This window comes from Chlorocebus sabaeus, chromosome 11, assembly GCF_047675955.1.
Source record: "Chlorocebus sabaeus isolate Y175 chromosome 11, mChlSab1.0.hap1, whole genome shotgun sequence".
Classification (NCBI taxonomy): domain Eukaryota; kingdom Metazoa; phylum Chordata; class Mammalia; order Primates; family Cercopithecidae; genus Chlorocebus; species Chlorocebus sabaeus.
This window is the reverse complement of record NC_132914.1, coordinates 59925684-59940318: the sequence shown is the minus strand read 5'-3', so window position 1 is coordinate 59940318 and position 14635 is coordinate 59925684. Positions and strand designations below refer to the sequence as shown.

At 37.3% G+C, this 14635-nt stretch overlaps 1 protein-coding gene across 3 annotated transcripts in view; it reads right to left on the bottom strand.

Annotated features, from left to right (window-relative positions):
- Positions 1-14635, bottom strand: part of USP15 (ubiquitin specific peptidase 15) — a 143963-nt gene that overhangs the window by 109658 nt on the left and 19670 nt on the right. For all 3 annotated transcript variants that reach the window (XM_008003873.3, XM_008003870.3, XM_008003871.3), the window contains exon 2: positions 104-231. In XM_008003873.3, the coding sequence (XP_008002064.1) occupies positions 104-231 (128 nt within the window). The remainder of the gene's footprint in view (positions 1-103; positions 232-14635) is intronic.

Here is a 14635-nt window from a genome sequence, read left to right as displayed (position 1 = left end):
TAATTTATCAACTTATTTACACTAACATTTTCCATACTCAACTGACATTTACATAATGAAATTTAACACATTTACAACTTGACTGAAGGAAGAAAATAATGACCTTTGAGAAGTCCAGAGTTATCAATGGGTCCAGGATACACATTTTGATCTCCCATCTGGTATTTGTCCCAGCTGTCAAAGCCAACATATTTTTTCCACTGTTTGAACCAGCGACTATCGACTAGGTACCTAGAAAATAAAAGATATTGGTTAAGGAAAACACCTGAAAATACAGGAACAGTAGACGAGCCATCAATTTTTGATATTTCCTTTTATATTAAAAGACATCTACTTCAAAGGATTATTGAAAATAACTGTAATGCCACTTAGTATTAGAAAGACAAAACTTCATTCGTATAAAGTATTATTCCTATTGTTCTATAAACATATACTACTTGATGACAAATATTGATATAAAAATACAAATATAAGTATTCAAGAAAATGCTTCTCAATTAAATAAATATGCAAATAATCATAAGAATCTGTCAAAATAAATTTAAAAATGCAAAATGGTAAATAGAAAAAATGGTTCTTTTACAAGAAACTTGCAAATAATTTTATGTACTTTATTATGTGATTTGGAGGTAAAGGAAACCAGTTATCAAGGGTTGCAAGGTTAATTATAATAATTATAATCAGAGAGAAGTTCAAGATGGCTGACTAGAGACATCAATTTCCAGTTCTCTTCAGAAAAAAGAACCAAAATTACGGCCAAGTGCGGTGGTTCACGCCTGCAATCCCAGCGTGTTGGAAGGCTGACGCGGGTGGATCAGTTGAGGTCAGGAGTTCAAGATCAGCCTGGCCAACATGGTGAAATCCCGTCTCTACCTAAAATACAAAAATTGGCCAGGCATGGTGGCAGGTGCCTGTAATCCCAGCTACTCAGGAGGCTGAGGCAGGAGAACTGCTTGCACCTGGGAGGCAGAGGTTGCAGTGAGCCGAGATCATACTACTGCATTCCAGGCTGGGTGAAAGAGTGAGACTCGGTCTCAAAAAAGAAAAAAGAACCAAAATTACAAACACATAATCACAGCTCTAACAGAATATCAAAGAGAGAATACTAGTAGTACACAAAAATCACAGGAAAAAATTTAGACATAGAAAAAAAAGGAAGTGAGTGGCCAAAAAACAGTTGCTGGGAGCCCTAAGGGACTTGGTGTTGCATGGAAAAGGGTAAGCAAGAGTGTTTGGGATCCTTCATTCCTGTGGTGGACTGCTAGTATGCCATCTATGGGAGAGCTCCTCTGCTCTCACAAACCCAGACAGTGGTAAGGGTAGAGATTTCTTGAGGGTGTTACACCAGACTGCAAGCTCACGCTGGGTTGCTCACCTTCCCACCCCCCTAGACTTGAGCGTCTGTGGCAAGGCATCATTGTCAGAGCACATCCATCAGGGGACTTCAACTTGCCCAGGGAACCTCAGCCCTTGTGCTTCCATATCCTGGGAGCTCTTGCTGACATTCCCCAGCACCCACTCAGCGGGCAGCAGTGGCACAGAGCTAGTTAGACCCAGGGCTGCTGCAAGGTTCCCAATAATCATTCCCTCAAGGAGTGCTACTTTTAAGGGAAGGAAAAGTGCAGTGCACCAAAGGGACAGCCCCTGGGACAAAGGAAACCAAAACATGCATTTTCCAGAGCCCCCCAAGCGCTCCCTGCTTGGGGTTGCAAGTGAATGCCTTCTCCTGGCAGAGACACAGAGACACAAACTCTGCTCAGCACTGCAAGTGATCAGTAAGGTCCCGTACCATTGGCCAAGTGGCCTCTGTGCTTGAGCCCAAACATAAAGAAGGGGACTTCTCCTCCCCCTCCACCCACTGTTGCAGACACAGTCACTGCTGCTCGCATAGGAAGCTGGCACAAGAAACCAGAGGGCAGGCTATGTGAAGCTGTGAGGGGCAACTGCAGCTCCACTGGCAGTGACCTCTGGGCCCAGGTTCATGAGAAAGGTGGGTCCTCTCCCACTCTCTGCATAGTTTCAGGGGTCCTGCCATGGGGAGCAGAGTCTGCATGGCACCCATTTCCAGACAGCACAGAAGTGTAGTGTCAAGCCATGGGGCAAGCATCTCCTTCAGTTCTAGGCTACATTGCAGCTTGGAAATAAATGGCAGTGTCTAAGAGAACTGAACAACCTGAGCACCAGAACAGGACTGTGAGAGGGAAACAGCACATTCCCGCCGGCTGAGGCCAGGGTGCTAAGACAGCTCATTACCCCGGCCTACACCCCCCACCTCCCTCCACAAAAGACCTCAGTGCATTTTACCAGTGGCCCGATGACTCCCCTCTCCCCTGCCACCCTCGTCAGGGCTGGCGCTTCCGCCAGTCATCAGAATATCTGAGCTTTCCCTGGCAAACAAAGGTCAAGCGTAAACCCCACTGTTACCACTGATGCTGACTCATACCTGCAAATGCTACTACTGGCCTGGAGGATGAACTGCACAACCCAATACAAATCTGCTACCATAAATGCACACAACTTGGGAACAAGATAAGCTTCTTGAGACCTCTGCTACTCTGGCTCTACAGGAGGCTGTGAGCCTGCTTCACATGCCAAGTATACCACTATCACACCTGATGTTTGAGAAAGTCACCAAACAAAGGCTATCTAAAACCAGGAAATTCATACAGAGTCTTTGCCACTAAAAGCACCCAGAAGCAAAGCCAAATGACCCTATTCAACATACATTATAGTCACATCCTCAAGGGAAAACAGTCTCGCCCATACAAAAATTAATTCAAACTGAGAAATGAGTTTTTCCAGATGAGAAAGAACCAGTACAGTAATTCTGGAAGTTTGAAAAAACAGGGTGTTACAACACTCTCAAAGGATCACACTAACTCTCTAGCAATAAATCCTATTCAACATTACTGAAATGCTAAATAATTCACAATATTGATTTTTAGGGAAGCTCAATGAGATTCACAGAAAATGTGAAAAACCAACACAAAGAAACAGAAAATCAATTAAGGATATAAATGAAATCTTTTGGAAATAAAAAATTCACTGAAGGATTTACAAAATCCTACAGATGAACGCTTCAACAATACACTAGATCAAGGAGAAGAAACAATCTCAGAACATAAAGACAGGTCTTTTGAAGAAAGAAAAAAGAATGCTAAAGATGAACAAAGGCTTCAAGAAGTAGGAGACTTAAAACGTCTGGACCTAGGAATTTTAGGTATTCTTGAGAAAGAAAAGAAAAGAAAGCAAAAAGTTTGGAAAACCAACTTCTCTTGTCCAGTAAGTGATCTAGACATCCAGAATAACAGGCTCAATGAAATCCAGAAAAATACATTACAAGAAGGGCCTCACCATGACAAAGAGTAATCAGACTGTGTCAGGTCTCAGTAAGAGAAAAAGCATTTGGTCACCTACAAAGGAAACTCCATCAGACTAACAACAGACTTCCTGGCAGATGACTTACAAGTCAGAAGAGACTGGGATTCTATTTTCAAAACAGGCTTAAAGAAAAAAAAAAAAAACCTGTCAACTTGAAAATTTGTATCCTGCTAGAAAAAGCTTTAGGAATAAAGAAGATACAAAGTCTTTCCTAGAAAAACAATCATTGAGGGAATCTGTCACCACTAGACTGACTCTACAAAAATGATCAATGGAGGTCAAACCTGGAAATGAAGGGTCAATACTTGCCATCATAAAAACGTAATAAAGTAAAAAATCCACAGATCTTGTAAAATAATTACACCAATGAAACTACAAAGCAATGTGATAACAATTAACATTACTACAGGAATAAAATCTCACATATCAATATTTACCTCAAACATAAATGGGTTAAATGCTCTACTTAAAAGATAAAAGATTGGCAGGATGAATTTAGAAAACAAGATCCAACTCTATGCTGCTAACAATAAAAACTCACTTTAGTGGTAAAGAAACTTACAGACTGAAGAAAGGGGTGCAAAAAGATACTCCATGTAAACGGAAACCAAAAACAAGTAGGAGTAGCTATACTTAGATCAGATAAAGCTGACTTTAAATCAGAAACAGTAAAAAAATACAAAGTCATTATAATGATAAAGGGATCAACTCAATAGAAAGATATAACAATCCTAAATATATATGTACCCAACACCAGAGGACCAAAACTCAGATTCATAAAAAAAGACCTAAGAAAAGATATAAATAGCAATACAATAATAGTGGGGGACTTCCATATTCCACTGACAGCACTAGACAGATCATCAGGACACAAAACCAACAAAGAAACACCAGAATTAAATTGGATTCTAAAGTAAATCTTTTTGGCAGACATTTGCAGAACATTCTACCCCCAAATAGCAGAATATACATTCTTTTCATCATGCATGAAACATTCTCCAAAATAGGCCATATGGTATGCCACAAAACAAGTCTTAAAAAATTTTTTTAAAATTGAAGTAATATCAAGTATCTTCTTAAACACAGTGAAATAAAGCTAGAAATCATTCCCAAGGGGGAATTCTTCAAGCTATACAAAGACATGGAAATTCAGTAACATGTTCCTGAATGATCTTTGGGTCAACAACAAAATTAAGCTGAAAATTTTAAAAAATGTTTAAATGAATGAAAAAGGAGATACAACATACCAAACCTCTGGGATACAGCAAAAGCAGTGCTAAGAGGAAAGTTTATATTGTCTAAAAAACAAAACAAAACAATAACAAAAAAACCACACAAATCAACAACCGAATGTCACACCCAATGAAACAGAAAAAAAGAACTAAACCCAAAGTTGACAGAAGAAAAGACATAAAGATCAGAGGAAAAGTAAGTGACACTGAGATAAAAAATACAGCACAAAAAGATCAATGAAATGAAAAGTTATTTGAAAAGAGAAAACAGATAGACTGCTAGGTAGACCAACCAAGAGGAGAGAAAATTCAAATAAACACAATCAGACATAAAAAAGAAAAGATTATAACTGATACTGCAGAAACACAAAAGGTCATCAGAGACTACTATGAGCACCTCTACATACACAAACTAGAAAACCTAGAGGAAGTGGGTAAACTCCTGGAAACATACAACCTCCCGATTGTATAGAACCAGAAAGAACTGGAAACCCTGAACAGACCAATAATGAGTACTAAGATTAAATCAGTAAGATGAAAGTCTCACAACAACAACAACAACAACAACAACAACAAAAAGCTCAGGACAGGATGGATTCAGAGCTGAATACTACCAGACATAAAAAGAACTTGTACCAATCCCACTGAAACTGTTCCAAAATAGTAGAGGGAATCTTCCCTTTCTAATTCTACAAGGCCAGTGTCAACCTGATACCAAAGTCAAACAAGGACTCAACAAATAAAGAAAACTACAGACCAATATCTCCTGATGAATATAGACGCAAAATTCCTCAACGAAATATTAGCAAATTGAATACAACAGTGTTCAAAAAGATAATACCCCATGATCATGTGGGTTTTACTCCAGGCATGCGAGGAAAGTTCAACATATGCAAATCAATAAATGCAACTCACCACAAACAAAATTAAAAACAAAAACCATACAATAATCTCAATAGATGCAAAAATAGCAGCTGGTAAAATTCAACATATCATGATGAATACCAGCAACAAAGTAGGCACAGAAGGAACGTATCTCAAAATAATAAAAGTCACATACAACGAAACTACAACCAATATCATACGAATGGAGAAAAGTTGAAAGCATTCCCACTAAAAATGAGAACAAGACAAAAATGCCCACTTACACACTCCAATTCAATATAGTACTAAAAGTCACAGCCAGAAAACAGGAAAGAGAAGTAAGTCATTCAAGTTGGAAAAGAGGAAGTCAAGTTATCTCTGTTTGCTGACAGTATCATCTTATACCTAGATAACCCTAAAGATTCCATGAAGACTTCTTTGAGAAACAAACTAGTAAAGTTTCAGCATACAAAATCAACTTACAAAAACCAGAAGCAATTTTATACACTACTAACAATCAAGCTGAGAACCAAATCAACGTCAGTTTCATTTACCAAAGCTACCAAAAAAAAAAAGTAAAATACCAAGGAATACATCTAATCAAGGAGGTGAAAGACCTCTATAAGGAAAACTACAAAACAATGATGAAAGATACTGCAGATGACACAAATAAGTGGAACAACATCCCATGCTGATGGATCAGAAGAATCAATAATGTTAAAATAACTCATACTCCCCTTGCCCAAAGCAATCTACAGATTCAATGTAATTTCTATCAAAATACCAACATCATGTTTCACTGAATTAGAAAAAACAATTCTAAAACTCATATGATATAAAAAAAAAAATCTCAAGAGACAAAACAATCCTAAGCAAAAAGAACAAAGCTGGAGGCATCAAATTACTCAACTTCAAATTACACTGCAAGGTTATAGTAACCAAAGCAGCATGGTACTGGTACAAAAACAGATGCACAGATCAATGGAACAGAACAGAGAGTCCAGAAATAAAGCCACATACCTATAGCCAACTGATCTTCAACGAAGCTGACAAAAACATTCACTGGAAAAGGAGACCCTATTCAATAAATGGTGCTGGGAAAACTGGATCGCCACATGCAGAAGAATGAAACTGGACCCCTACCTCTCACTATAAAAAATATTTAACTCAAGGTAGAAAAACAACAACAACAAAAATTAACGCAAGGTATATTCAAGATCTTGAAACTTTTATAAACGTCCTAAAAAAAAAAAAAAAAAAAAACCCTAGGAGAAACTCTCGTATACTGGCCTACACAAAAGAATTTATGACTAACATCTCAAAAACAAATCAAACAAAAAACAAAAATAGACAAAAGTGACTCAGTTTAACTGAAAAACTTTTGTACAGCAAAAGAAATAATTGTGAACAGACAACCTAACAATGGGAGAAAACATCTGTAATCTATGCCTCCAACAAAGGACTAATATTCAGAATTTACAAGGAACTCAAACTACTCAATGACAATGACGGCAACAAAAAAAACACACTCATTTAAAAGTGGACAAAGAACATAGATTTTTAAAAGTTATTTTTATATCAAAAATTCAGTTAAAAATATTTTAAATTTTATTTTTAATATTAGATTCGGGGGTACATACACAGGTTTGTTACTAGCAAATACGTAATGGATAGGTTGTTTTTCAACCTCTACTCCCCTCTGTCCCTCCTCTCTTTTGGAATCCCCAGTGTCTATTGTTCCCAGTTTGTGTTCGTGTATACCCAATGTTTAGCTCCTACTTATAAGTGAGAACACACAGTATTTGGTCTTCTGTATCTGTGTTAATTTGCTTAGAATAATGGCCTCCAGCTGCATCCATGTTGCTGTAAAGGATATAATTTCATTCTTTTTGATAGCTGCACAGTACTCCATGGTGTGTATGTATCACATTTTCTTTTTTTTTGAGACAGAGTTTCACTCTTGTTGCCCAGGCTGGAGTGCAATGGTGCGATCTCAGCTCACCACGACCTCCACCTCCCAGGTTCAAGCAATTCTCCTGCCTCAGCCTCCCGAGTAGCTGGGATTACAGGGATGCGCCACCATGCCTGGCTAATTTTGTATTTTTAGTAGAGACAGGTTTTACCGTGTTGGTCAGGCTGGTCTCGAACTCCCGACCTCAAGTGATCTGCTGCCTGGGCCTCCCAAAGTGCTGGGATTACAGGAATGAGCCACCACACCTGGCCATGTATCACATTTTCTTTACCCAACCCATCAATGATGGGCACCCGGGTTGATTCCACGTCTTTACTATTGTGAATAGTACTGTGATACTTTTGGCAGGTGTCTTTTTGACAGAATGATTTATTTTCTAGTAATAGGACTGCTGAGTGTATGGTATTTCTATTTTTAGTTCTTTGAGAAATCTCCAAACTGCTTTCCACAGGGGCTGAACTAATTTGCATTCTCACCAATAACATATTAAGCATTCCCTTTTCTCTGCAATCTTGCTAAAATCTGTTATTTAACTTTTTAATAATAGCCATTCTGACTGGTATGAGATGGTACCTCATTGTGGTTTTGATTTGTATTTCTCTGATTATTAGTGATTTTGTGCATTGTTTCATATGTTTGCTGGCTATATGTATTCTTTGGAGAATTCTGTTCATGTCCTTTGTCCACTTTTTAATAGGGTTGGTTTTTTTCTTATTAAGTTCCTTACAGAGTCCAGATATTGGTCTTTTGTTGTATGTATAGTTTGAAAATATTTTCTCCCATTCTGTAGATTGTCTGTTTACTCTAAACAGAAAAATTTCAAACACATATAAATAATCAACTAACATATGAAAAAGTTTTCACATCACTAATTATCAGATAAATGCAAGTAAAACTACAGTGAAAAAGCATCTCACACCAGTCAGAATGGCCATTATTAGAAGGTCAAAAGATAACAGATGTTGGCAAGGATGCAGAGGAAAAGGCATGGTGGGAATGGAAATTAGTACAACCTTTATGGAAAACAGTATGGAAAACGGTATGGAGATTTCTCAAAAAACTAAAAATAGAACTACCACTAGATGTAGTAATTACACTACTGGGCATATACTCAAAGGAAATGAAATAATTCTATCAAAAAGACACGTGCACTTTTATGTTTATCACAGGACTATTCACAATAGCAAAGATATGGAAACAACCTAAGTGTCCATCAGTGGATGATTGGATAAAGGCAATGTGACATATATGGATACACACACACACCGTGGAATACTACTCAGCCATAAAAAAAGAATAAAACCATGTTTTTTTTTTGCAGCACCATGGATGGAAGTGGAGGCCATTATCTTAGGAAACACTTTAAGTGTCCATGAATGGATGACTGGATAAAGACAATGTGGCACACACACACACACATCGTGGAATACTACTCAGCCATAAAAAAGAATGAAGGCATGTTTTTTGCAGCAACATGGATGGAACTGGAGGCCATTATCTTAGGGGAAATAATTCAGAAATACAAAGTCAAATACTGCATGTTATCACTTCTAAGTAGTAGCTAAACCATGTATACACACGGACACAGGGAGTGAAATAACAGACATTGGAGACTCAGAAGGGTGGGAGGCGGGTTAGGGATGATAAATTATTAAATGAGTACAATATACACTATTCAGCTGATGGCTACATTAAAAGATCATACTTCACCATTATGCAGTTCATCCATGTAACAAAACTGTATTTGTACTCCTTAAATCTATAAAAATATTAATAGAAAGTATAATCAGTCTTAAAACATTAATTAAGCTTCTTTACCAACGGAAGTTAACAACAACAATACTATCTCTGACTGTTCCTCCTATAGTAGGGGCAAGCAGGATTGGTTTTTGAATGATTTCAAAAGTGTGATAGAGCTAACACTGTAAACATTACTGAAACTATATTCATCTTATTTTCAGCTACCTAGAACTAGCTTCTTATCAGATGACCAATGACAGAAAAAGTAAAACAAGTGTTCACTAGGATAGAAAGCATTAAAAAAATATATACCTAAAACATTGCAAAAATTTATTCTGACTACAGTATACCTCCTATAAAATACCACTGTCATTGGTTCATAATGATTTTAAATTCTTTTCTAGAAACATTTTCCCCACATTTAACCAGGTTCAATCACAAGCAGAATCAACAGTAAAGATAAAGGTTAATGAGAGATTTAAAGCTCATGTGTGTAATACTACAGGTAAAGAAGTTTTTTAGAAGGTTATCCATTCTAGTGTTTCTTTCTATGATTACCATATATAACACTATAAGAATAAAAACCCACAGTTAAAGTCTGAAAATAGCTAAAGCAAAGGCACTAACCTAACAAAACCTCAGAATTCTTAAAGAATATTCATGAGTCTAACTCCCTAAAAGTAGATATGCAGAATTATCTGTGTACCAGTATTCTGAACCCACTGTCAAGATTATGCAATGGAAAGCCCCCACACATTGTGGAGATTAAGATTTTTGAGAAAAGAATTGAGGGACTAAGTCTTAAGAAAATCCTATTTTCTAAAATAAATACTGACTAGACTAGCAATGATTTTACTTATACTCAGACATTCGATTTGCTTTCTTTGCAAAGTTCCACAAAAAAGTCTAATAAGATTTTGATGGGAAGTATATTAAACTTACAAAATTGAGGGACACTGCCATCTTTACCAAAGTGAGTCTTTTTATCCACAGCCATGGCATATCTCTTCATTATTCAGGTTAATGTCTGTTAATGAATTTTATATGTTTTCCCAATAAAAATCATGTTTTGCTAAATTCATTCCTAGAAACCTCAGTTCTTCTCTGTGAATTTTACCTTTTTTTCTAATTAATTACATTCTATAACTGCTTGTAGTTGATGCATAGAAATAATATTTGTTGTTTGTTTTTTAGAGACAGGGTCTCACTCTATTGCCCAGGCTGGAGTGTGGTGGCATGATCTTGGCTTACTGAACCTCCACTTCCCGGGTTCAAGCAATTCTTGTGCCTCAGCCTCCAGAGTAGCTGGGATTATGGCTTGTGCCATGCCCAGCTAATTTTACTATTTTTAGTAAAGACTGGGTTTTGCCATCTTGGCCAGGCTGGTCTCAAACTCCTGGCCTCAAGTGACCCGCCCGCCTCGGCCTCACAAAGTGCTGGGATAACAAGCATGAACCACTGTGCTCAGCCTAATTTTTTAAAGTGATTAATCTGATATCCACCAGCATCCTGAACTCTTAGTAGTTCTACCTGGTTGTAGGTTCCCTTAGATTTTTCTATGTAAAAACTCATATTGTCGCGGCAAATAATGTGTTTAATCTTTCTAATTGTATTCCTATTGTTCTTGTCTATTGCCTATTTTTCTTGGCTAGGGCTTCTAAAATATAGGTGAAGAGACAGCAAACATTTTTGTTTTGATTTTTTAATGACAATATTTAAAGTTTCACCACTAGGTAGATTTTTGATAAATGCTGCTTATTAGCTTGCTGTAGGTTTTTGATACTGTTAATGAACTTAGAGAAGTTCCTTTCTATTCGACATTTGTTTAGACTATCATGACTAAGTGTTGAAGGTGATGAAAATTTTCTGCACTTGCCGAGCTTTTTCTCCTGTACTCTTCTAACAAACCTAGAATAGCTTTTACTCTTCTACTATCTATAAAAGTAGTTTGTAAGGGGTTATCTGCCCCTTAATGATTTACTTGTATGAAAACTACTGGGGAGTGTAGTATCATTCGGGAGGGTAGATTCCGAACTTCAGTTAATTTTTCTTAGTTACTGACGTTTCCCTTTAAAATGGAAATGCAAAATTTCCCGTCAGTTTTCTTAAAAAGATAATGCCACATGCATTAAAAATAGAATATGTACTTGAGATAACATTAATACTACGGTTACAAACATCATTTAGAAAACACATTAAAAACAATTTGTGGAATAATACAGAAATTCTATTTATAGTTACTTAAACATTTGTAAGATATGGAGTTCTATCTCCCAAAGTACTTAATAAATCCTTTACAGTTATACAGTAGCCTCCTTTTAGCTGCAGTTTCACTTTCTGCGGGTTAACTGTCAACTGTGGTACTCTCACCACTCTTGCATTTTGGGTCATTATTAAATAAAATAAGGGATACTTGAACATAAGGATTGTGATACTGCAACAGTCGACCTGATAACCAAGACAGCTTGAAGACAGTTTGGGTGGAATGGCACAGTATTTCATCACGCTACGCAGAACACAGGTAATTTAAAATCTATAAATTATTTCTGAAATCTTCCATTTACATCATAATGCCTATGTCATTTACCTCATGTCATCTCATCACATATGCATTTTATCATCTCACACTATTACAAAAAGGGTAAGCAGAGTACAGTAAGATATTTTGAGAAACCACATCCACATAACTTTTACAGGATATTGTCATAACTGTCCTATTTTATTATTAATTGTTGCTGTTAATCTTCCAGTGGCTAATTTATAACTTTATTATTATTATTATTATTTTTTGAGACAGGGTCTTGCTCTGTCACCCAGGCTGGAGTACAGTGGCACGATCACAGCTCACTGTAGCCTCGACCTCCCTGGCTCAAGTGATAGTCCCACCTCAGTCTCCTGAGTAGCTGGGACTACAGGCATGTGCCACAAAACCAGCTAATTTTGTTTATTTTTTGTAGAGATGATATATCACTATGTTGCCCAGGATAGTTTCAAGCTCCTGGGCTCAAGCAGCCCTCGCACTTTGGCCTCCCAAAGTGCTGGGATTATAAACACGAGCCACTGTGCCTGGCCTATAAACTTTATTACATCTAAGTACAGGAAAAAGCAGTGTATATCAGGTTTGGTACTATCTGTAGGCTCAGGCATCCACTGAGGGTCTTGGAACTTACCCTCTGCAGATAAAAAGGGACTACAGTACTAAAAGTATGTAAACCTTCTAATGCCATACATTTCTGTATCAACTATCCATGTATTGTCATACATTTCTGTATCAACTATCTTTCCTAGATCTTGTAGTAACTTCTTTCTGTACAACGATACTATTATGATAGGAGACTTTCCCATTTGATGATATTTAATTGCTTTCAATACTATCTTCAATTGAAAAAGGGCACTATATTTCTATCAGGGCTATCTATACAATTTTATGGTAATGAAACATCAGGAAAGCAGAAAAATAGGAGAATCTGGCCAGGTATGGTGGCTCACGCCTGTAATCCCAGCACTGTGGGAGGCCAAGATGGCTGGATCACTTGAGGCCAGGAGTTCAAGACCAGCCTGGCCAACATGTTAAAATCCTATATCTACTAAAAATACAAAATTTAGTCAAGTGTGGTGGCACACGCTTTTGTAACCCCAGCTACTCAGGAGGCTGAGGCACAAGAATTGCTTGAATCCAGGAGGTGGAGGTTGCAGTCAGCTGAGAGCATGCCACTGCACTCCAGACTGGGCAATAGAGCAAGATTCTGTCTCAAAAAGCAAACAAAAAAAGAAAAATTGGAGAATCTATTCCAGAAATAATGTATAGTGTTGTTAGGTATATATTAGAAAGACAAGATTGGATGACGTAGACAAGAAAGAAGACTAAGAAAGGTAAGATTAGATGACACAGAAAAATAAATGAAAAGATTTTATTTCAATACATTTATATAGATCTGTTGCACTGTAAAAACTATACTTCTACATCTATGAAATCTGCCAAAATTTCAATGTTCAATTAGAACTGATAAAAATACTAGAACAGAATCAATAGATTACAAAGACTACAAATAATGAACAAAGACCTGAATTTATATATTCTCAAAGGTATTTTTTTTTTTTTTGAGACGGAGTCTCGCTCTGTTGTCCAGGCTGGAGTGCAATGGTGCGATCTCTGCTCACTGCAGCTCCGCCTCCTGGGTTTACGCCATTCTCCTGCCTCAGCCTCCCAAATAGCTGGGACTACAGGCGCCCACCACCATGCCTGGTTAATTTTTTGTTTTTTTTAGTAGAGACAGGGTTTTTGGCCAGGATGGTCTTGATCTCCTGACCTCACGATCCGCCCACCTTGGCCTCCCAAAGTGCTGAGATTACAGGCGTGAGCCACCACACCTGGCTTCTCAATGGTATTCTTAATCCTCATTTACTATTAGGGTCCAGATAAGCCCAATTTTTGCTTTTGAGTTTCTTTTATTGACTTAAAGTCATCAGGATATCAACCAATACAAATAGTTGTAACTATGTAGGATGAAGTCTACAATGCTTAACATTGCCTAAAAGGTCTTGTATGATCTAACCCTAGCTACCCGTTTAGACTCAGCAGGTACCATTTTTCTTTGTGCCCACATCCAGCTGCAAGAGGCTTCTTTCAGTTCCTTGACACACCATTTTCTGCCTCATAACCCCTTCTACCTAGAAAATTCCCTTATTCTCTTCAACATGTAGAGCTATGGTCTGAATGCGTGTGTCTCCTCTCCCAGAATTAATGTTAAAATCCTAACCCCCAAGGATAGGGTATTAGGAGGTGATTAGATCATAAGGGCAGAGTCCTCACAAATGGAATTTATGCCTTTATAAAAGAGGCTCCCAGAGAGACACCTCATCCCTTCCACTACAGCTAGAAGGTTCCATTTATGAACCAGAAAGTATGCTGTGTCCTCACCAAACACAGAACCTGCCAGTACCTAGCCATCTTGGATTTCCCAGCCTCCAGAACAGTGACAAATAAATTTGCTGTTTTTAAGCCACTTACTGGTACTTTGTTATACTAGCCTGAAGGGACTAAGACACATAGTTAACACCTATAATCTTTCATATATCTGCCTAAATGTCACTGTTTCAGGGAATCCCTCCATAACCCTCTCTCCAGTTCACCAGAAAGTTTGGAAGAAAAACAAGATGGAAATCTCAGTTTCCTCATTACTAAGCCTCTTTATTAAGCTTAATTTATTATTAATTTAATTAAGTTATTAACTTACTAATTAAGTTAATTAAGCTTATTAACTTTATTAAGTTTGATTTAACAACAAAATCACTAATATTTGAGTTTTACTCTTGAGCCATGTGCATACTTCTAAGCACATTAATATATTTTCATTTACCCAATGAAGTAGGTACTATTATCTTAATTTCAGATGGAGTACATATGCACAGAGAAATTAACTTGCCCAAGGTTACAAAGTGTCAAA